The sequence below is a fragment of the Apis florea genome, unplaced genomic scaffold (genome assembly GCF_048593485.1).
Source record: "Apis florea isolate Af1SG1 unplaced genomic scaffold, ASM4859348v1 contig_3170_pilon, whole genome shotgun sequence".
Taxonomy (NCBI): domain Eukaryota; kingdom Metazoa; phylum Arthropoda; class Insecta; order Hymenoptera; family Apidae; genus Apis; species Apis florea.
The window spans coordinates 7052574-7079001 of record NW_028256714.1 but is presented as its reverse complement, the minus strand read 5'-3'; the positions used below and the strand labels follow the sequence as shown (position 1 = coordinate 7079001).

At 30.6% G+C, this 26428-nt stretch overlaps 1 protein-coding gene across 2 annotated transcripts in view; it reads right to left on the bottom strand.

Moving 5' to 3' along the window:
* The window catches only part of foxo (forkhead box, sub-group O), a 303094-nt gene extending 278979 nt beyond the window's left edge, over positions 1-24115 (bottom strand). Inside the window, exons 1-2 of one of the 2 annotated variants that reach the window (XM_003692893.4) lie at positions 24037-24115; positions 22429-22948 (exon numbers count right to left, since the gene is read on the bottom strand). In XM_003692893.4, the coding sequence (XP_003692941.2) occupies positions 22429-22887 (459 nt within the window). In that variant the 5' untranslated portion in view covers positions 22888-22948; positions 24037-24115. Of the gene's footprint in view, positions 1-22428; positions 23309-24036 lie in introns of those variants that run through there. The other variant, XM_086910207.1, reaches the window with a different exon arrangement.
* Positions 24116-26428: the final 2313 nt, after the last annotated feature.

Sequence of the window (26428 nt, the reverse complement as noted above, 5' to 3'; positions counted from 1 at the left end):
TTTGCATTAATGTGGTTTATTTTTTATTATGTCAAAATAACGAAAGAAAAACAATTTTTATATTTTATTTAAATGTGACAATATATCAAGATGTAACGAAAATGATTTTACAAATATATTTTTGTTCATATATAGAATTTCATTTATTTGGATTTGTTGAAGACAAAGATATATTCACACGTATATTCGTATCATATACACATTATAATTGGAATCTATACGATAGAAGTTTATTAATCTTGTCTTCTATCTATAAATTCTTATTTAAATCATAGAAAATCACATTATTTAATATGCTTAATTAACGATTTCTTTAATCGAATAAATATTAATTAAAATTCCATTCTAATAAATAGAGCTACATATACATATCAAATATATATTACATATATTTCTCTATTGTTCCCTAATAAGTAAATATTGTCATAAAAATCTTACTATATTCGTTCTCTATTCTTTTTAAATTTTTAATAATTTTTAATTGCTAACGAAAACTAAACTTTCAAACGATTCACTTACGCATATTACGCAATTTTATCAATCACAGTATGATTAACGATTCTCGAAACGGCCGTTGCAGTTCAATTAGAACCCCCGGGAAAGCGCGTCTTTTCGCGAGCATCATCTTTACATAACAGTTTCGAAACGGAGTCACATCGTGGCGTGTATCGGACCCCGCCTATCTACATCTACATCTGAACGTTGTTAAAAAGTATAGAACGATTATGCAAGCAAGCGACCATACGGTACGCCACATTTATGAGCGTAGCTAAGTTTAGAGAGCCGCGATATGCCCGCACCGCCACCGCCACCTTCTTCCCGCGTTCCCGACACTTGTTGGATAACGAAATGACGAAAGCTGTGCGCCGCCGAGTCTCGGCGAGCGATGCCGAAAACGACCGAGCATGCGCACACGGGACTAACGAGTTCTCGGGCGGGAGAGGTGGCCGCGAAAAGGGCGGGAAAACGGCACCACGTTCGAGCGGGGATCATGGTATGCTTTCGAAAATCTTACGGATCACTGCATTGTCGTACACGTGCGAGCGGAACACATGTCTTAACGCTTAGTAAATCGATTGTATATCGTTGAACAAAAAAGTCTAGGAGGAAATCGGTAAGAATGATGAAGCAAGAGATGAATTATTTAGAACGATGACAAGAAATCGCATGGTTAATATGTATCATAACCGGTACGGAATATGTCAAAGGATCGACAATTTATACATGGTCAGTCGAGCAGCGTGCCATTTAACCATAATGGCATGCTATCCGTTGTAAAATATCCTTTCAGGTTTTGACGTAAACGTGTAATTAAAGAACACTGAGCAATGCCGTACGAGAGAGGATGAGAATGCGTAGAGACAGTTCGTGATTAGAAATTATGTTCAAATCAAAAACTTAATAACTCTCGTTGTTTTTCAATAAGTAAGTGAGAATAAATGATCTTTTAAAGTAATTTTACAGCTTCGTACGAAGCAACAGTGGTATTTGTAATTAATTAGATAACTGTACGAAAGATTTATTAGAAACAACATTTCAAATATTTCGTAATTTTATTATATTACTTTCATTAATTACGCTTGTTAATTTATTAGAAAGCTGGTCTTTGTATTTTATGTCTGTTATAATATAAATCAACATATTTTCATAATCTTCGTAACAAAAATTAATACAAGATAGATAATTTATCTCTTAATTTAAAAGATTAAATATTCATTTTATTTCATCATCGAAAACTCTTAATTTTATGTATAAATCATCTTATAATAATAAGTTTTCTAAAAAAATCTCTCGTACATCTTGTACAAATTTATATCTACTTTTATGTATCATTAGTTTAGAAGATTAAAAGATTAAATATTTTTACTTACTATCGTTGCGAAAACATTAATTTTATATATAAATTATATCTCATACAATATACAACAATAATTCATTTATAGAAATGAATCTCTCATAATACATCCTGTGCAAATTTATATATATTTTTATGTATCATTAATTTCTCTTGCTATTCGATAACATTTATAATCTTGAAATGTGAAACTAAAGAAAACGGATATGATAAATGACGAAAACGAGAAACAAATGATGATGAAAAATTTCCAAACGAGTATGATTATTAAAATGTAATGAAAAACGAACTGTTATGGAAACATTTTCAAACTACAATGCAATTCACAAATTCGATAAATTCAACACGAAAACATAGTGAGAACAGTTGAAAAGTTGAAACTCGTGTAAAATTATCATACGAATAAAATTGCAGAAACATTTTCTTTGACATTTTCACATTTCCGCGCGTTTGTTTCTCCCGCAACATTCTAATAAAGCCACACTCCCGCAAGTTAATTATACGTATATTATATACGGAGAGAGAGAAACACGTGTCTCTCGTTTCCCGCGTAAAACAAACTGCTCGCCCTGAGGGTACTGAACATTAATTAGGATAAAAACCATTCGACGTGGAAAGTTCCTGTATTCATGGAAAACTCTGCCTCGTCATGATCGATATCACCTACGTTAACAACCCGTGCCTGCCATCTGTGGTTACGAAACAACGAAATAAATGCCGCGTGGTTTTCTACGTTACAACTTTCAATCCTCCTACCAATTAAATAATTTTAAGCTCGTTTATAGCTAAGTGTGCACAGTGAGTTGCTAAATTTAAAAGAGCCATTTCGAATTATGCAAAATGTATCAGTATGATATATTGCAAAGTAACATTTATCCATGATGATGTTTTTTTTTATTTGTTGTCATTAATTACGAGGAAAATTACGATTACGATAATTTTATGAATTTTTCAAAAAATTTAAATATATATATTTGGAAAAGTATAGTTTATGGAAAAGCAAGAAATATCTGAATAAAAAGTTTTTAAAAATAAAAATAATTAACAATGGCAACACTTGAACTACCGATCTATATATTTTATATTTTAAGTATATATTGTTTTCGAAGAATCAATTTGTTTCTAAATTACAAAAATAAAATATACCTAAAATTTGTCATATTGACGAACTTGATAATTCTAATACTCTTTCACGAGATTATTAAATTATTTATTAAGTTCGCGTTAGACAAAAGGAAACAAAAACAGAGTGCAATCATATATAACAATAGATGGAACAATATCTCTTTTTCCGTCATTTCATTCATTTAAAAATTGTTAATGTGCAAAATAATTGATATGCTTCAATTGTTTATAATTCAATAAATATTAATATTTAATAATTAATATAATAAAAAATATTTATTAATTCAAAAAGTAAATTTTTTGTAAATCAACTTTTGTATTTGTTTTTCTAAAGTCAATATTCTAAAGCGTAAAAGAATTTTGTACGTGACGAATTGCATGGTAGACGTACACGTGCCTGGTACACGTGGCGGATGAAAGACAATGCCGAAGCATGGGAATGGTCGACAATCGCGGATCGGTTCTTGGAAGAGATAGGGCGGCATCATCGGAGGAAAAGGATTAAACCAAGAGATCGATTATTAGTAGTTGCGATTTGCAAACTATGCGAACGTGAGAAGAAATCTCAGAATAATTTTCTATTACATAAAGAATATATTATATCCCATGAATATATTAACACTTTGTATATTATTCATGAGCAAAAATCATTATATATACAGCGGAAATGACAAATATGTGTGTCAAAGTATAATATAAAATATATAAAAAACTAATATAATAATATAATAATTATAATTATATTGCACGTAATATAAAAATATAATGATACAGTATACCAATAAGAATGAAAAATCCATGTAAAATTTAAATTAATCGCGAACCGCAACCGAATTTGAAAAGTTAAATTCAAATATTTCAGAAGAAGCTCAAGGTCTACGAGTTTACACAGCTCAACACACATAAATTCCTCCTCTTTGAACGATCTCCAGTCAGTGACCGATCATTTAAAAATGTATTTCTTCGAATTAACGTCAAAAATCAATTAAGAACGATCAGCTTCCGAAAGAATAAAAATGCCCGAGGAAGCACGTGGTGAATCAACGACGAGTTCACGAAACATATATATATATATGCACGCGTTAGGACGGTTGTGTCTTCGCTTTTCCCCTCCGGCCACTTTGTGGTTGACTTTGACCCCAAGCAGGCGGACGAGCGCGATCGGTGACAAGAGGAGCGTATAATGATGCACGGGACGAGCTTGGTATATACACAACGAAGCGCGTCGATGGCAGCAGCGTGCGCGTACGCGTGGCTAACCAGTCGGTGGAATTGCGACGTGAGCGCAGAGAGTTTGGTCGTGCCCCTCTCGTCACACGCGACGATTGGTCCACTTCTCTTCTGTGCCTGCTGCTACCACTCGGCATACTACGCACCATTACAGTCTTGACAAACAATCCGCGTCTTAGCACGGATGGCTCGTCCCCGGCTGGATGGTAATCGCGGATCAAGCCAATTATAGATCGATCCACCGTAGATCGGAATACGTTTCGAACGTGGTATTACAAATAATGATTATTTTGTTGTTTCAAGGGATAATGGTTTTGGATAAATAGAAAAATCGTCAATCATCTATTTGATAAGGATATCTCTTTCTAGATGTTTGTTAAACTTATCAATAAACGAAATGAATATTACATTTTTACATTCGTAAAATTTGATTACGTTTTTAAAATTGCCTTGAAAATCAAGACCTTTTCTTTATCTATTTTGAAACGAGTAGTTCGTTCAAAACATCTATATAGACAATAGTTATGTATTTTTTACGTTTACACTTGGTCGAGGGTAAAGTCGATTTGCGTAACCTAGATTGATGTTTAGTCACATGTTATTATGCCCTTCTAATGCGATTAACTTGTTTCGTGGCCATGGATCGAAACGTTTGAGATAATCATTAGATATTAATCACGTTCGACATCGACAAATTTATCTACACGGCTAATCCACGCCATATCTTTGCGATTATATATTTGCATCGATTAAAGATTTCCGTTTCCCGATACAATACAATAACGATACGAAAAAATCTTATCAGAGATATTCGTACATCGATATACAACATATATGTTTGTATATATTCACGAATCGATCTCTAGAAATCTCAAGACATGAGTGATACGCTTTAATAATAAATGAAAAAAAAAAATAAAGAAATTCGTGCAATTTTTTGATGAAAAATTATTCGCGAAAATGATATATATCGGATCGAAAGATGAATACATGACACATGTTAAATGAGCATAGTGAACGTTGTAGCCGTTGATGAGAATCGATGTTTGTCAGACCGATATAAATTATATTTTGTACGACGCACGAGGATCTTACGATAAGCGCACAGACGATGGAATATCAACGCGTTATTATGATATTTGTACAGTTGTCTTAACCACATAATATGCAAAATATCGAAAGTACGGTCCTGTCATCACGCCCATTTATTAATAACAAAGTTGATTAATATTTCTCTACTTTTGACAATGTGCGAGAAAAGTTCCTCGCGATACTACGTGATCGATAATACGTGAAAGAAATCGATTCATCAATCGCGTTCATACGCGCGTATCTTTTTGTTTCGCGAACAACATCCACGTACTTGAGTTTAACATTCGCGACAGGGAGGGAGCAAGAAACGCTTTAAACGAAGTTCACACAGATAAGGACACAGCAGTATCGGACCCGGTTACGCGTGTATGTATATGTTTTACACAAACAGACGAAACTATGGCGGGAGTTTATATTCGATTTCCAGTTTCACGAATCTTCCATCCGTCCCCGATAAGAACGTTCCGATAGGCAAAGCGCTTGTGCTCGGGCAACAGTCTTTTCTTCTTCTTTTTTTCTTTTTTTTTTTTTTTTTTTTTGGAAATTCAATCAAATGTGTATAGTTTGATTCCTTCTAATCGTATCTGTGTATATACGATAGATCGGAATAAGACACGAAGAGATTAAATTAAAGACAAAAAACGTAATTAATATATAATTTATTATGCAATAAAAAGAAACGTTTGTGATGGTTTCTTTTTCTTTTTCTTTTTTTTTAAAAAAGAAATTTTATGTGATTTTTAATTCTGGTTTTTTTTTATACATGCACATGTATGAAATGTAAGAATATTAAAATGCAGGATTAAATTGTACCGTAATTGTGATGATAAATTATTTAGAATGATTTTAATTTACTGTTTTTTTTTTTTTTTTTTTTTTTGCTTTAGAAAAAAAAATGTATATTGAGATAATTATTTAGAATACTTTTAATTTACCGTTTCTTTTGCTTCAAAAAGGAAAAAATGTATATTGAGATAAAAGAGATCGAAGTTTAAGATTTTATATCTTTGTACTTACATAAGTATATAATGTAACATGGAAAATTGCTTTTTATTAAGAAGAATTATTCATTCCATTTTATACTCAATTTTATTGATTTAAAATTATCATATTATACAAGATTTATCATCCATATTGGCATATAATGAATCACAGAAATATTCAGACGTTGGATGAACTTTGATTTCTATGTTCTGTATCTAGAGTAAATATATTTATTCTTCTTTTTTCGATTATATTTATATTATTCTATTATATTTCTTTTAAGGTCTAAATAATAATTCGTATTATTAAACTAAATATGTTTTTTTTATTTTTTGCCATTTTATATATTATATTTCAATATACTAACTGTAAAAAATTTTTTTTATTTTCTATATATTTTTCTATAAATAACGCATAGAAATCAATGTACAACCAATGTACGAATATTTTTATTGTTCCCTATATATTTTGAAATCAAATATTTAATGTCACATGTATCAAATATGTGAAAAGATTATTTCTTCTATTATTTTTTATTTATATTTTTTTTTTTCATAAACACCAAAATATTAAATATATTTTTAAATAAAATTTTGTAATTACATGGATTTAGATATTACTAAAACATGAAATTTAATATATGTATTTGAATTTAATTAATTTAATTAATCACACCGTTTTAAAGTTCTTTTTGAAGTTAAGAAATTCTTAGAAGATTTCTATTTAAATGTAAAGAAATATTGCATTAATATTGCATATATGCTTATGATCATCTTTTATTTAAAACTCAAAAAAATTTAGATGTCACAAATGTAAGTTGAAAAAGTTGAAAATTTATAAATATGGAGATATTAAAATTGAAAGAGCTTGTGCCAATTTGAAAAAAATATCTAACGATAATAGCAAGATCTTGGATATTGTAAAATGTATACAATTCATAAATATGAAAAGAGATATTGTAAAACCACATTAATGGTGATTCTTTGAAGATTTTAAAATAACGTAGAACTGCATCTTCAACAACTAATACGAAATTTAAAAAAAAAAATTTTTAATGATATTCAATTAAAGATTTTAAAAATAATATAGAAATTATATTACTGTTTGTGCTTGTGTTAATGTACGCATAAATAAAATATAAGTAAAATGGTATAAGCAAAATAGAAATAAATTTTATAGCCATCTCCATTTATATTTAATAAATCAATAAAATGCAGCATAAGCAATTAATCAATGAAATAAATAAGTTAAAGATTAAATATACAAATATTCCTTAATCTTTTTTTGAATGATTACCTTACAATCGTGTGCTACTAAATATAACAAAAGTAACATATTACTCACAATTAATACTAAATATAGAAAATAAAACTTCGTATTATATCGCCATATCATTATGCATTGTGTATTGTCTATATAATTAAATAATAACAACAAGAATAAACTCGGTTTCATCTTAGAAAAATCATCGTAATCTAAATTATACGTTCTCACATTATGAACATTTAGATTTTATACTTGCACTTCTTGGAGTATGCAGAATGTCTCGCAGAAACGCTCATCAGGTTCGTATATCATTTACGTGTAATTCTAGTAGACATCAAGTCCTGCACAGTCTCATTCTACTACGTATGCCGGTCAGCGTAGTGTTACGTGGTCTGCTAGAAAAAGTCTTCAATTTTTTTCTATAAGGATTTGTTATAAAAATATAAAAATTTTACAATAATTCTTTAATAAAAATTCGTTACGGTTAAGATTTGAAAAATCGTTCTATCTAAAAATAAATAAAATATGGTCCCTTTTTAATGTGATTTTCATAATTGGAGATTATTGATGATTAAAAACTCGATAATTTTTCGTAGTTTTCTATGTTATCTATTGACTAAAAGAAAATGCTTTGAACTTTGATTCGTAAAAATTGAAAAATTAAAAAACTTGACACGTTTCAAGATATGAAGTAACTAAACTGATAGAAAGCTAAATAGATTAACTTCACTCTCTAAAGAATTCCAAACTGTTAAAGCCCAAGTTTCTTTATGCAAAATTTACATGGAATCAGTATTACTTTCCAAGAATTTTTTTAAAATTTAATATTTTAAATGTATGTACTCATAATAATTAAAAACGACATTAAAATCAATATTGAAAAATTTTATCAGGTATCTTTGAATGTTAAAATAATTTAAACAAGGAAAAATTCCGTTTAGAATTTTAAAAATTGAAATTTAGCGCTAAAATGGTTACTGTTTAATTTTCTAGAAATTTAATATCAAGTCTTGATAAAATTATTTTGATTAATATAACTATTTTAATCAGAAAATAATTCTGCAAAATCGAATTTTAAAACTTTTTTCCTTTAAAAATGAAGCAATATCACTCAAACTTTTTTTTTATGATCAAAATGTAAATGAAATATCATGTATATTACAAATTATATTTAAATTTATATAAATAATATATATTTATTATTACTATTATAATTACAATATATATTATATTACATTATATTACATGCTATATTCATTTTAATTTATTATTAGTTGTATCATTGCTATATTATTTTTCATTATTTTGTATATCATATTAGATACATGTATTATATTGAATATCATCATTCTGATTAAAATCTATGAAATATTCTGAATAAAAATAAACTTGTCAATAAATATATCATAGATCGATAATTTAATAAATAATTTTTCCTACGTACGATCATTTTAGGGTATACAGATGTGTAGCAATCTTGACCAATCTTGAGTCGTCTTCGAGAATAAATTTATGACAACTCGACAAGTGGCGAAAAAAAACTCGGTTAGATGACGGGAAATTTCATTGAAGAAACTTTGTCCCGTCATCCAAAGTTTTTTCCACAAGTTTTTCTGTGATGTTACACTCGCGCATCGTCTAATGAATAAAAATGCTTGATTGAACAAACGTTTGACTAATGAATAAAAATGAATGAAGAAAATTAAACGATGATGTTCTCCTTCCATCTTTAAATAATATCGATGGCATAAATTCCATGAGATTTTACGTAATACGTAAATACGTAATTTATTCATCAAAAATTGCGTAACAAGATTCACCAGAAGCTGCTTACTTTCCCAAGAAATCCTTGTTATCGAATTCTCCCGTGTTAAACATTACATTAGTAGATATTGTTAGAATACTTTGAGTTTTTTTAACATTTATTAATTACAGAGATATCATCAAAAGAAAGGAATGTTTTTTTTATAAAGATTTTTTTGAAACGAATTCATTAATACTAGAATTCCTTGAACCATCGAGGAATTCAACTTCTAAACTGAAGACAACTATTACTATATATATATATATATATATATCTTACTATCACGCATATATACTTTGGTCCGGAATACCAGTAAATTGTCAATTATAATCGCGTCTAAAAAAAAAAAGAGATGCAAGAACAGCTGTACCTGTCTTGCATGCATATTTCAAATGCGTTCCAAGTTTTTTTCAGCCATAAGTCAACTATTAGGTTCAAGATCGTGCTTCTCGGGCATAGTTACGTCATATTTCAATGATCTAGCAGGCGGGTGTATGCGCGTATACACGCAACGAAAATATTGTTGCTACAATTTTATGCGAAATATTGTTGCTACAGGTTTGTGTGAAACATTATAACTCGCCGCAAAGAGGAGAAAAATGAAGTTCTCCGCGCCAGAGATAGCAAGAAGGACGAACCGAAAGCAGGGAGGAGGAGGAGGAACGTCCGAGAATGTAGGGACAATCCGGTCGAGCGAGAAAGAGGGACGCGAAAACGAACCGAGAGGAACGAGGAGGAGGCGAGAAGCTGTAGCAGAGAAGGGCGACTAAATAGCACGCGAGGTCAGTGCCTCGAATCGGAGATCGGGCCCAATCAGTTTCAAGCAGATAAAACTCGTGTCGTAGTTTCAACCGAGGTCTTTGCTTAATGAACAACATCGTTCCATATTAATTTTCATATTAAACGTTCTAATGATCTTTTAGACATGGTGGGAACGGAAATGAAATTGATTGTTCTCCAAGATGAAATTGAATCGATATCGATGCTTGATTTCGAACCTTTGATGTAACAAATAATAAGGAGAAATGAAAAATAATTAATTATTATTGCAACGAACTTTTCCCTCTCTTTTTTGCGTTCTTTGATAAACAGTATCTCGGTATATTTTCGTATCTCAACACTTATTATTATCCGAATATTTTAAACGGATATATTCTTCGTGTACGTTTATTGCGAATACACATATCGCTCGTTTGCCGTAATAACGACGTAACTAAAAATTTGTAATTATTGGAGCAGAAAAAATTGTTGTTGCTTGTACTTTCTATTGATAAATTTCCTGTAAGTGAATTTCCAATTTGACGTTTTCATGTGTTCTTAAGTATCAAACGTGTTTCTAACAATTTTTGACAATAGGATTTTCTCTAAATTCGTAAATTTTAGTTACCTCAATATTGGAAATATAGTTTTTCAATATGAATATACATTTTACGTTATATTTTTCTTCATTTAACCGAACGATTCTTGATCATAATAATGCGAAATTAATGATAAAATAATAAAAAAACATTAGTATTAGAAAAATATATATATATAGTATCATATCTATTACAGAATTATTTTCAGAATTACTTATATTGAAAAATATTATATAATTTAACAATTAAAAATATGATCTCTACTTAAAGAAAAGAATAAATTAATTAAAAAAGTGTAATTATCTAAATATTCTCTCTAAAAGAGATTTCACCGTAGTTTTCTACAGAAAATTGTGATAATGAATAATATTCGCGAGACAAACGTTTTTCTTACGCAAGTTAGGCATCGTTTACCTGACACGCGCGTGTGTGTGTGCGTATTAAGCAGAAGAAATTTGCATGCAATCATTCGAAGGCTTCCGCATTTTTCACCACGTGTCTCTGTTTCCTGGATCTCTGTATAGAGCTGCCTCTATCAAGAAATCCCGCTAATCTCTTCCTCTCTATTTTCCTTCACATGTCTCTCTCTCTCTCTCTCCTCATTCTTGCCTACGAACACGTTCTGATCAAGGCTGTTTCCCCAGTACAAACGCTGGAAAAACTGTCTCCGCTCGCCGCGCGATTTTTCATTTATTATATCTCAGCGTTCGGAACACTGTCGTCGTAACCGACGCAGAAAACCTGGCCGAGGCTTTTATCGCGAAGAAGAAACGCTTTATTAGATGCTTAGCCAACGAGCGTATAAGGGATGCGTGGTATTCTTGTAACAACATTGAGAGATAAACCGCGACAGACGCAACGCGGTGGCGGCGTCAACAGCGCCACTCGCACCGTGCAACGTTGTTGTTGGTTGGTGTGTCGCTCCTCGCGTGCGTGTGCACCTTCGCCTCAACGTCGCCTCTACGTGTATCTGTCCGCGAAGCGCAACATACGTAACGAATGTGCGATACTCATTAGGAGAGTCAAGGGTATGTTACGTGAAGAGTGCGGTTACGCTCCGTGTCTGACATTACGTCACTGAATGTGCATCTGTCGGTGAACATGCAACACACGGCCGAGTATAGCACGAAGAACGTGCAAGCGCCACCGAAACGCGATACCAAGTTGGTCGGTTGAAAGGGAAAACGTTTCTTTCGCTTTTTTCCCGAGCGTTGCTCGATTTTCATCGCGAACACGGCTACGCATTACGCGGCTACCGTAACACCCTTCGCGTTATAACTGCATGGTATTAAGTGCATGCTTCGTTTTTTTTTTTTTACCTTTGTGAAACTGAAAAGAGGCGGGAAAATGATATCGTGTCGAATTGAATTGGTTCGATCGACTTTTCTCGGGAAAACGGTTTTAATTTTTTCTTTTTTTTTAATGAAATATTCTGTTTCCATAATTATTGCACGATTGAATGTTATTTATTGTAATTATTCGTATATTATGAAGAATACGCTAATATGTTCAAAATGTGTGTGAACTTGATTTTATAGATAGGAAATTAAATTAATTGTATGTTATTTTTTATACAAACCGATTCGATTTTTTTATTTGTCGAAATCGAATTTTCAAGCGGATAATGATATAACTATTTGGATTATAAAGGTTATGATTTTATTTAAAAAAAAAAAAAAATACGTTTTTTAATATTTAAATTTTGAGAAATTTTAAAACAAAATTTTAATAAAATACGTGGAAAAAATTTTTATAATTAAAATTTATTAAATTTTTAAAAATCGTTAGCTAATTATGTTTTTTATTATCATTTTTATTTATGAATAATCACAGATAAAAACGATTAAAGATAATGAATATAAATGTATCTAATGTTGATTATCACAAGAATTTAAAATCTTAGAGATAATTGATATTTATCTAATATTTTAAATTTTAAGTAAGTAAATTTTTAAACTTATTTATCTGCATAAAGTGTTTATTATAAATTTATATGTAAGCATAGCTTTTAATACATTTTAATTTAATATACGAATTTCGTGACGAAATTAAATTGCAAACGATTTATATTTAATATTATTATTTAAATTTATAAAATCATTCTTTGAATGTTATTTTTATCAGTCAATAATAAATTTTATCTTTAAATGTATTTTGTACAATTGTGTTATTAATTAAAATGAAACTTTTTTTACAATAAAAATATAATATTAAATATACATATGTAGTTAAATCATTGGAAAGTAGTTAGAAAGTGTAACGAAGCTGATTATACGAGATATCAATAAAACGACAATTGTAAATATCAAACTATACATTCGAAACTTTCAAACGCAATAGAAATCTTGACCATTTTAAAAAAAAACTTTTCTTTAGTAATTTGTCTTTTGCTTTCTATATTCTTTACACGTGAAATTCAAAATAAGAGAAGATACATATTGTTTTGTTAAATAAATCGGATTAAATTTGAGCAATAGATTCAATTATTTTACAGGTAAATTAAAAAAAAAAAAACTCGCATCGCACACAAAACACAAAAATAATTTCTTCTCGACAAAAACTTCATACAAAGAAAGACAATAATTCGTATCGAGCTATATATTTCATAAATAAAAATTCAACTTCATCATTCACAGTGAAATAACAAATCGATAAGAAAGATAATAAATTGCGTAATAATTTATAAAATGATTATCAATATTCAACAATAAAAAAGGAACCCAGACGTCAAAATGTAACGGACGTTCCCAATCGAGCCCGGCACTTTTATGATATCACGCGAATCTCTGATGTCGCGTTTCAAATGACGTAAGCGTCTGTGGAGTTTCTTGATTACTCGATGGAATATTTTAATTACCCTCTGCCCACGTGTCGCAAAGTCCTTCGCTTTTAGATTTCGTGTCTTCGAATTTGTACCAACGACGATCCACCCAACAATAGGTAAAAACCTCACAAGACATTATCAATTCTCACTCGTTCTATTAACCGCAATTTTAACAAAAGGACAAAATTACGTCCGATTCTGCTGATCGCGCGATTTTCACGTAACACATCAAGCTCTTAGTGAAACACGTAAGAACTACTCTCTTCTTCTCTCTTTGAGTGCAAAATTCTTGCCTTGATTAATTACACGTCACGCATCCGAAACGCCCCCTTTGTAGATATTGTTCCGCGAACGCCATCTAAGCACCGAAACGATAATTGAACTTATTCGAGGGTGACTCGCAAAAGGAATATACACAAATAAACGAGGCAAAAACTTGTCGCGCCTTTCAGAGTCACCCGAGAAAATCGCCTGGGGCGAGAAATTTTACGAGAGAAAGGTGAACCGTCATTGGATCGGGTGAGGCTGTAAAGTGTGGCCGGTATGATTCTGTCGCAATTTACGGCAAGTGGAAATCGCAGCCTTGCTCCAGGCAAGGTAAATAGAGTGTCGACTACCGCGGTCAGTGAACACCGACAGCTGACGAGACGCATTTCAGAAACGGAAGAGGAATAGTACTTGCGTATGCGTTTACTTCCTCTTATCGACTGCGACTTTCCTCTCGCTGCGTGATACTTCGAAGGTATGCTCTAAGGTTGCTAAACAGGAAAGACAACGGGAAAACGAACCATGATTCGCGACGCGTTACGAAACCAATGCTTTTTGGTTACTATAAAATTTATTGTCGCTAAATATAAAACAGCCGACCTACTATCGCCGTCGTCGCATTTCCTCGAGGGTTCGCGTTACAACCGTCGTGATCCTCCACCGAAAAGATACCTAATCGAGAACATTTTTAAACATTTTGATATTACAAGCTAGAATGAACATGATTTTTCAAACAATCAATTTCAATTGCAATTTTCTTAAGAATTTTTAGAATTGGCCAAAGTGATTTTTTCGAATAAGTGTATTTATCAACGTGGCTTTGTAGTTTATTATTTCGAGTGGAAGAAAAAACGAGAAAAAAATATGAATTCATATTTTTATCACGTTTGTCATCAAGAAAAAATTCTAAAGGATTTGTATACATTTGTTTCTTTACAATCAGTTTTTGTTTAATTCGAGAATTGAATTTATTTTTCAATAATTATCCGCTTTGTTTAATATTCATAAATATATTTTCAATAATTACAATTAGAAAATAAAAACTAATTATCTTTTTAATAGAAAGACATAACAATATATAATGTATAGAATACAAAAGAAAGCTTTCAGTACATTGTCATAGATATTTCTTAAGGTAATTAAAACAAAAAAAAAAAAAAAAAAACAAATGTGGATTTTTTTGCATAATATTCGACTGCACAGATAGTTAGTAATCAACTCTTACAGTGTTTAAGATTTACAAGCTGTCAAATGGTGAGCATAAATTTCTCACTTTAAATGTTTAGTACAATATGTACGGACCAACTCAATGAGTTTGTCAATTTCTTTTCAACAACGGCAAAAGAACGAGTAAACTTTCTCAGAATTATGTTGATTAAAAATGGTCTCTGTCCGGTTCAGCGATCGAAGCAGGTGGAAAAATGAACGATAGAAAAAATCGGTGGAAGCTTCTACCGGTCCTGATGGAAGTGGGCCCGAAAGTAGGCGGAGGGAGAGATGACCTCAAGATGATGATATCGGCAACATGGTTGTCGCAGGGTCGTATATAGAGATGGCGGTGGGAGAGAGAGAGGGAATGATCGTCAGCGAGAAGAGGAAAAGAGATCGACGAGGGAGATGCGGCAACGACGCCAGTGTTGCCTCGTGCAAAAATAACGTGGAAAGCCTGCTTTAAACTCATGTCAGCCGACCGCGCTCACTCGAAATATACGCAGCGCGCGCGTTTCGTGTTTCTACCAAATCATTTTTAAATCTCATTGAACAGCAGACGATTCGGAAAATTCGCATTAATTGCTCTATGGTTCGTTAATGAAGATTGTATACACCATGCAACCAAAACGACGCAGATGGCCGCATAACCGCTCCTCGTTCCTCGGCCGCGTTTGCGTACACACTGTAAATGGACGCCGCGTGAACCGACGCTTTCAAGATCGTTCGGTAAATCTTTGCTTCGAACTTGCTAGATTATTTTTAGATGAATGAATTTGGGGATAAAGTCCGTTTACAATCCTTCGTTGAGGAGAATGCATTATCCAGTGAAAGCGAGAACTTAGTTCTGCGGGAGCTTCTTGTTGATAGGAGCTTAAGTAGTCACTTTATTTCACATATGCGTAACAACATTTCTGAGAAAATTTGGTGTAAATAGCTCTTGCGAGAATTAGATTTTCACGTATTAGAGATCTATAGATGAACCGAGTGCTTGAAGATGGAGTGTAAATAAAAAGTATGTACATACTTATTTAAACATTTGTGCGTGTTTTTTTAAGTAAAAAAAAAAAAAAAAGGAAAATGGCAAATACAAAAAAACAAAATTTTAATTACAATTATATCAAACAATAGCGAAATTATATATAATTAACTTTGGGGCGATATTAAAGAAAATTTTAAACACGGTCAGTAATAGAAAAAAAGAATAAATGTGAAAAGAATATGAGATATTCTTTGTATCTTACTATTTAAAGTCTTGAAATAACTATAAATAAATAAATCAAATGAATAATTTTAGAAAACTTCATGCAAAAATGTTGTATGAACATAAATATTGTGAATCTTAAAAATTTGTATTTTTGCTTTTTCTTTAATTAAAACGAAATCAGATAAATAAAAATTCAAGTAGTAATATGATAGTTTCAGTGTTTTATTTAAAAGAAATGAATCATAAAACTGTAGAAAATATTAAAAAGAAAGTATTATATTTCCAGATCTTTTTTTTCTTTCTTCGATCAGATTGTTCTGATCGAGTAATTGAAATCTATTTTATTATTTATTAATAAATATGAAATATATATCAAGTATGTATTAACTCTAATTTTATTATCTTTCTCTTATTATTTATATATGGGAATTAAAATATATTTTCAAAATTATTAGTATTCTGAAACTACGATTGTTATACATTAACGTATTTACTTTCTTTTGTAAATCGCAAAATAAATCTAAATAAATTCCATTGTATGTATTCTCAAAAACTTGCTGTTACAACAAAAATATTCATCAAACAAAACGTTAATGATTAATGTAAAAAGGTCATTATATGATTTTTATTTTTATTCAATATTTTGAATATTATTATATATAAAAATCTCATTACTATACATACGTATAGATTAAAACGTTGATGTCTAGTATTTCTATCCTGTCTCATATTCCTTCTCGAATTCGATTCACTGTTAAAACAAAATCCGGCAAATTTTTATAATCGCCGAAGTATCGTCTTGGAATCTTTTATTGCTTCACGAACGCAAAAGATTTATGTGAAAGACAGATGGTACACTTGAACACCATTTTAAACGGCATAAAATCCAGACAGTGTATCGACGAAATGAGGGACCGTGGTAAAAGAATAGCACGTTCGAGGATACCGGAGATTCTCAGACGGTGTCAGCGCACTGTTACAGATCGTTAGAACACGACCGTCTAATCGTTATGAAAGAACACTGTGTTCAGTGCTTTGTAATAACGGGTATAACTTGCTGTAACTAAAGTACTAAAAACAGATGAACGTGAGCGAGATCTTTGCTGGTTTCTCGGCTCTCAAAGTTTCTTCGTACGGATCCAACAGCTTTGAGAAATCGGGCTTAGTCCGAAGCCAATATTGCTTAAGGGCTTTTTGCGTTTCGAACGAAACCACGGAGATTTTTTTCTCGTTTTCCTGTTTCTGTAATATCCGACAGGTACTGGTATTCTTTCTGGATATCCTTGATTGCTTTCGGGCTTCAAGGTTGAATTTTCAATCAAAATCTTTAACCCAATCTGGAAATCTTAGCAATAGTTCACGAATAAATTAACCAAATAGAAGTGATTATATCATAGAAGCACCAATATAGCGTATCGAGTATGAAAAAAATTAATAAGACAGAAAAATAAACTTAAACTAGAAAAAGATTTGTCCACTTTTATTAAATGAAGATCTATATCTACTCTAAATAATTAATTAACAAAATCAACTATTTTAATTCTTCTCTAAAATGTACTAACAACATTAGATTTTGATAAATCTAATAAAATTCAATGGAAAACAGATACACTAATCTAAAAGCAATTGGATCATATACATTCAACGCAATAAGCCTAAAATTAATGATATTAATCAAGAAGATAAGATACCAATACTATCTAAGAATTATTATGCAAAATTCATTCTTTTGTGACTAATATTTATTATTTTATGTGTTAATATTTAATTCGTTAATATTCATTCACGTATACCGTAATAGAATATACATTAAAAAGTACGGAGATTATAAAAATGAAATGGAAATCATAAAATAATAATTCTACAATATAGAAACTCTGTTAAGATATCGATAACGTACGGTAACAAACCTGAACATTTATATTTCATATGACTAAGAGCGGTAATAGAAGAGATGAATATTTAGACGTTATTATACGATACGATATTCAGCGTCTATAACGTTCGAGCGTGTCGCGAATACTACTGAAGAATGATATTTGCACGCATACGGATAAATGGCTGCGATATTAGTATCTGTTGAAGCATTACGCGAACGTGTCGCAGCGTGCATCTGGAACTCCTAATTTCATTGGCTCAATTCGAACGCTTAGAGAGATTTAAATATGTTAAACCTCTTGTATTAAAATATGAGAATTGTAATTAAATCTAATAGAAATTAATCAAGATAACCTAAAAATATTTGTTTCAAGAATATACTACAGAAATTTTCTAAAACGTAGTTATGACAAGAATTTAAAGAATTGCAATTTTTTCACGATAAATAATTCACGATTTATTTAATTGCGAATTTTATTGTCTTATCTATAGCAAAAATAAATATTATATGATAACTATAAAATTAATTTTAAATATACAATGAAAGAAATTAAGCGAGCCACTGTTTCCAAAAAGGTTTATACATAAATAGAATATTGAATCAAGCGTTTAATAATTTAACTATACGATAAGTAATAATTTTTTTAAATGCAACAAAAACTTAGAGAAAGAAATGTGCCCTTATTAAATTATCAAAAATTTTCTTTTCTGAAAGTGAAATGTATAAATAAATGAACAGATATAACCGTTAATTGAATTCAAAAGTTTTCTCCTTTTCTTTTTTCTTATATGGAAATCAAATAAAAAAACTTCTCCGTAATTCCGTATTGAAAGCAAAAGCTTCGTTTGTTTTGACAAATGGAGTAAACGATGCGACGGGCGTTAAACGTTGAATTGTTAGGTCTCAATCTCAGAACTACGGGCGTCGTACACAATAGTTATGCACGTCGCAGATAATACCAACTATCCTCGTTTATTTATACTCTCACTCACACGCGACCAGACGCGCGTAGAAAACACCACGCCGGAGATACAGATATTTGTACACAGCCACCACGTGATTACACGCTGTTTCGCGCCTTGCATCTGAACTTTGCAGCTGTTCTAAACAAATTTTTCGCAATCGGCTTCTCATTTCTTCGTTCATTACTTTCTGAACCTTGAAAGCTAAAGTTTACACGAAGTACCCTTTATTTTGTACACTGTTCCTTCGAAGAAAGTTGAATATATTGACATTTATGTTTGTGACATACTTATTTACATGTATTTTCGCAAACCATACTAATAAATTCTTGGGAAATTTCTTGTTAAAATTTTTTGCGAAAAAACTTCATCCTGTGTATTTTCTTATTCTCTTGTTACAATCACTTTTTTTAATGATGTATATATATAGAAGTATAGGAAGAAATTTTGTTTTTTAAATTATTTGAAAAAATATTTTTTATATTTCATTAATTAAACAACTTAAGAAAACATAAGCATTATTAAAATTTGTATCAATTATAATATTTCATCTTTCTTTCAAGTTTCTTTGATTTTTATTTAAATTGGAAATAAAGTGCAACAAACTTAATTTTTATCTTACTCTTGACTAATTCTAAGAATCTAAATTGATTATATATCAATTATTAATTTTATTTGCTGTATTATTCATTCCTATAAATTTTTTTCAATTACTAAATTGTAAACAGTATTTTAAACGATATTATTTATAAAAAAAAAAGAATTCATTTATTTATTTAATTTTTAATTATATAAATATTCTTATAAAAAAAAAAATGTATATTCTATTACAATTTGTATCATTCAGAATATTTCTAAATCAACCAGTTGCATACTTCATGATAAAAAAAATTTTACGTTTTTTTAAATCAAAGAAAAAATTTTTACAACTCACCAAACATTCATTACTTTTTTCATATACTATTTCCCCAATACTCATACTGTTTACAGCAAACAAACGTGTTTCAAATTTTATCAATCGCTTCATATCTGTTTGATGAACTTCTATAATTCCGAAAAAAAAAAAAAAAAAAAAGAAAAAAAAGAGAGAGAGAAATAATATCAAAATCCGTCAATTCTTGCGTTATACGTGGATATCTGTATCTCGTTGAATATTATTCCAGAAATCGGTACGATAACTACCAACAAAGCGTCGCTGTTTACCGGGAGGCGTTTTATTTCCCTCGATTTCAGAACAACTCGCAAAAGTGGTCCGCTTTGAGGGAAAAGTACACCACCGCGGGAAAAGTTAACTTCGCCAACTGTTAAACCGCGTAAATCGATAGTATGCTTTTTTTAAATTCCGATTAACGGAGATGATGCACGCGTGTCGTTAGAAATCAAACCGCGGCTAATATACATATGAAAAGAGCGCGCGCATATACGGTTAACCACTATCAAGATCTTGCTCGCTATTTTCACGTTCGTTATTTCTGGTAAATTCGAACGGGAATTTCAATTCTCGAACGTCGAGAAAGTAACCATGTGAAATTTCTATCTGCAAAGGCGCATTTTCCATGTAAGAGGGCCACGGATAAATACATTTTACCCAAACGGATTCGATTGTGAAAAGAAACGATAGGAGTCGTAAGAAGGAACGTATGGAAATGAGACGGATAAAACTTAAACGCGAAAACCTGTTCCTTTATTCTATACTTACTTTTTTACATACCGCGAATATTTTCTATCCGACGTATATATTATACGTACCTACATAAGTACGCGCCGAAAAATCTAAAACGCCTCGCTGGCGCCTTTCTCTTTCTCTCTCTCTCTTTCTCGCTTTCTCTTTTTCTATCACTCGTATTCATGGTCAACGTTTCGGCGATGACGAGAGGCACGAGCCGTAGCGAATCTCGTTAGGAATATCGAAACCAGTCCCGAGCGTGACTGCGCAACGTAGAAATGTAAAACGCGGAAAATCGTTATCTGATTGGCTATGAAAATTAAAAGTCTAATATCGATGGTCTGTGTAAGATAGAGCAGTTTCCAATTACAACAATCGTAATAAATGAGTATAATTTAATGTAAAATGTACAATTTTGAAAATTGAACAAAAGACAAAAATTTTATATCTTGTAAAAAAATTTATTTAACTCGAAAATTTTAATTTTAATGAAAATATATGATTGAAAGCATAATTACTTATACATGTACCAATATTTAGATCGAAATCTCTTTGAAGTAAAATCAACCTTCAACGAAGTTTCAGCATTTTGTCAAGTTTTGAACGATTTGTTGGAAATTTTTTTTAATAATAAAATAGTAAATTCTGTATATTTTGTAATCTAACATTTTGCTCTATTTTACATCATTAAAGTTTTCAAAAATTAAAAAAATATTGCGTTGATTTTCTTCAGTGATATTTTGTTAAAAAATTGTTTCATATAGAAATTCATAAAACGAACATTTACTTTTTAATTTTTTTTATCAAAATGTACTTTTGGAGAAAATCAACTCAAAATTTCAATTTCTTTTTTATAATGCTTGATGCGAGATAAAGCTAAATTTTAAATTACAAAATATTCAAAATTTAATATTCTATCGTTAAAAAAATTCTTAGACTAAATTATATTCAAAACATGAAAAGATGCTGAAACTTTGAGAATTTATTTTCAAAAAAACCTATATAAATTTTTATTAAAATTAGAATTTTTAAATGATTAATTCTTTTATAAAAATTTTTTTCGTTTATTATATTTTGTATTTTTAGTAAAATTTAATCGAAGATGCTATAATCTTATTTAGTTTCAGAATGGTCATGTGACAAATTAGTATATAAAAGAACAGAATAATTTACAACATCTCAACAAATATAAAAATTTTGTCACTTTAATGCATAATATATTATAAACACTATTTATTATAACAAAAAATAATCGATGTATGATTGATTGAAAATAACACATAATTCTCCACAAATATACATATTTTTTTTTGTAGTCTTTCTTTTATAATCATCATACAACGAAATACTCTAATAAATATGTATAAAAGTGTATTAAGTGTATAAAAATATAAAATATTTAATTACAAAATGTAATAATTTTAAAAGCTATAAAAACTTTCATTATATCATTTAACATACTAATGAACTAATGAAAATATTTTATTTAGTATTTGAAGCATCTTGATAAACGCGCATGAGTATTACATAAGATTAGCGCGGGAACGCGAAAACGGAGAAAAGGGCGGTTATGTTAAGTATAAAAATAATTGATATCAAATACTTGAAGTTTAGAAATTTACGTATGGGAAATAACAAGAAAGGATTTAAAAAAGTATTACAGAATCAAAAAAAAAATATATATATATATATAAACTAACCTTCCATCCGGCGCTACTGTTGCTTTCTCCCTTTTCCCTGAAGTATGGAATATTCTGCATCATCCATTCGTAGATTTGAGACAAAGTCAACCGTTCATCTGGAGCACTGGTAATGGCTTGAGTAATGAGATCTGCATAACTGTGATTTCCCCAGGCATTTCGTCGGGAGGAATTCTTCTTGACCGGAAGCAGGCCGGTACCTTGGCCGAGAGAACCATGTTGAGGCGGCGTGCCACTTTCGACGTCTTCGACGCCCTCTTTTCGAACCGATACGTTCGGCTTCTTGTTTCCCTCAATATATTCCTCTGGACTTGGCAGCGGCCACGTGTGCGACCGTGCTCTGGTCTGAGGCTCGAACCCGCTCTCAAGATCGTATGGTACCCCCTGCTGTGGTTGCAACCCGGTCTTTGACCCTGACGCAGAAACCGGCACCGAGTCCATCATGTTCGTTTCCTCCATGTAATCCACTTTGACCGCGAGCACCTCGAGAGGTGCTATCCCTTCGCAAATATCACGCTGCCTAGCGACAAACCACGGAAAAAATATCCGTAACAGTTGATAATCGTATTGCGATTGAAATTTTTGATATTGCCAACACTATGATTTCTACAAATTAACAGTACCACGTCGATAATAATGAATTAAAAACAGAAACTGGGATCACTTTTCGTCGTGTTACTGTATTCGCGTTTGTCACTTAATTTTTTTATGGCTCACGACTGGATATTATGGACGAATAGTATTTATACGATATCGTGCACACAGTAACAAAGATATCACTTTGAAAAAATGAAACGGAGGTGAACTGTAAAGAAAAGCAAAGTATCGCGGATCACTTGAATCGAACTCTCCCGCAGCTGGCAGCGGACCGACCGAGAATACGCTACGCTGTGCTTACGTTGTTCTGCGTGTCACGAGCGAGCGAGAAAGAAACAGAGAAAGAGAACGAGTGCGAGAGAGATATGCGGCAACGAGAGAAGGGGCAGACCACGTGGTCAAACTCACTGTTTACAAGCCGCGCCGTCGGTCACGTGGCCATGTTTTGATAAAGAACTTGGCCCACTGCGAGGAGAGAATCTTCGACTTTGTTGTTTCGCAGTTTCTACGCGGCAAACTTTCGCAAAATCTTTTGGAATATTGAAACGTATGTTCGTGTTGTGTCGTTTTTCGTACACAATCTTGTTCGGAGTTTATCGAGAAAATTTCACCGATTAAAAATGCAATTAATAATATTATTTTCGTCTCTATTCCAAAATAACTATATTTTTTCCTATTTTTCATGGATATTCTCTGAATATCTTTCTATTTTCCTGGTTCTTACCCCAAGATAAATATTTTCAATGCCTATTTACTCGTGTTTTTTTTTTTTCTTTTTAGAATCGAGTAGATTGAGTTGATCCAATAATGGCAGACACTTTAATCTGGAGTTTCTTGTATTTTTTATAATGACACGGTCAAATTTATATAAACAACTTTATTTTAAATTGATAATGCAATTAACAACGGACATATATGCTGTAGATATATTTTAAACTTATCTTCTCATTATAAACGCGCACTTGTGAGTATTACAGTAATCAAACTATCTTCTTCTCAAATACAACTTACCGGCAATGCAGCGCGGCGAATACTGACGAATTCTTCTGGCCGGCAGTAGGAACTGACCGAGTAAAACTGAAGTTGCGTGAAGTGAATTCGTTGGCGTCTGCCTCCGCGCATTCGAGAGGGACGAAGATAAGATGACAAGCAACGATACGAGTCGGATAGAGAAGGATAATGGAGAAGTGAGCGAGATAAACTGATCAAACGTCCTAACGTGAGAGAGAGAAAATAAGAGGGAGTTCGCGACATAGCGAACAAGCGATCTGGTGGGTGGTTCGCTGGCATGGAAGGGGTAACAGAAAAGGTGGGGGATGAAGCAACGCAGTTGGAGCAAAGGAGAAAAACGTGACAAGCGAGCGAGCTAGGTAGCAAAGAGGTTAGCGGAACGCAAGAGGGAGAAAGAGACAATGATCCGGAATAAACTGGATAAAGAGAAGAGGGAAAGAGACGAGCCGATGAAGGGAGGGAATCAGTGAGGGCAGCGTGGTCGGTTAGATCGAAAAGATGGGCGGGGAAAGGGGTATATTATACCCCCAGGGCCAGATATACTTACTGTTCTCCATATAGTAGCATGGAGAGGGAATTCGCACGCGGCCACCTACCCCATGCTGATGAGCGTTCAATTCTCTTCTCTCTTTTATAATTTTTGAATAATTTCATTGCACATAATGATCAAATCTTTTCAAATCTTATTCGAGTTTCGTAACAAAAAATGAAACAAATTTGATAATCTACGCGAATTTAATTTAATATATTTTGAGATATATAAATTAAGAAAAAATAAATAGTAAAAAAATTGCAAATTCATATTAAATAAAAAAATCTTATTTTTTGTAAGTTTTAAAATAAATATAAGAAAAATTCTATCTTGAATTTTTAAATTATTTAATTCTATAAAATATTTAAATAAATTATTTAAACGAATATAATTTTTGTATCTTTTTTGTTTGTCTTTGAACAATAATGTTCTATAATTATTTCAATAAACAACATCTATAAAGAAAACCATAAGAGAAACTAAAATTACTGGCTAATTAAAATTTGTTATAAAATTATAAAAATAAAGTTTTAATTTTTCAAAAAATCACTAATATTAGATATCAATAAAAATCAGTTTTATATATGTATATCATTATAGAAGAAAATTATAAATTTGACGTTTTTACAACAATTATTTTTTACTTAATATCTCTATTTTTTTCTCGTATCTATAATTTTCATCTTGAGCGATGATATTAATAACTTTAATGGTCTTATTGATTTTTTTGTAATTTCTAGGCTTGGAAATTTTTTTTCTTTGAAAAACTATTTTAATGCCTTGCAGCCTTTAAGATTTATATATCTTCGATATTCTTTAAAAGTATTCTCTTTCTTTTTAAAATCTTTGAATTTTTTCACATGTACAAACCCGAACAAATTATAATAATAATTAAACTTGTATAAAACTTTTTGTTCTTTTTTGTCTTCAATGATCCGAATTTAGCGTTAAGTAGTAATTGTATTATATATAATAAAAAAAAACTTAAACATATTAATATGCTAAGTTTTATATTTGAGTCAATTTCATAGCGTACTTCATAAAAATCGAACTTTTAATATTCTACATTTAATCTTTTGTGGTTTCATAGATTTCAACGCCAGCAACATGAAACAAAGATGTAGTAGATTGAAGTTTTTATAATAATTCGATGCAAAATACATAAAATAAAAAGAGTTACTATGAAATAAATTAATTAATTGAATTGAATAAAGTCTTAAATTCTTTATTAAAAACATTTTGATATTTAACTAAATTTTATTATATTAACGATAATAAAAATTGTTTAATACTATTTTGAAAATAGTTATTATTTTATAATTATTATTTTTTTATTATTATTATAGTAATTCTATTTTGATAGATTATTAGTTAGATTATTTGATAGATTAAATGAACAAAATTAAAATTTTAAAATTTGACATATCTTATTTTGAAATAAAAAAATAGTATAAAATTATATTATTTTAAATGTTTATGATTTATATATCTATAAAAGTTCTTAAAATAAAGTAAGATAATTAATGCTATTATGTTAAATTATATTAATGTTATGTTATTATATTAATATTCTATTAATGTTAAATTAAATATAAAATAATATAATATTTATATATTAGTACATAAAAAGATTATATTCGAAGAATTTAAAAATAAAATAAAAAAATAACTTATTATTATTATTAAATCTAAATAATATTTTAAAATGAAAATTATTCTTATTATATTAATTGATCATCCTGTTCAAAAAAAATGTGAAAGTAATTGGGTCATTTTAAACTTTCGTATTGCACGAAATTTTATCGTGTGAAATCGCACATGCGAAGAAAATTAAAGAAAGAAGGGACGTTGGTATCCCTT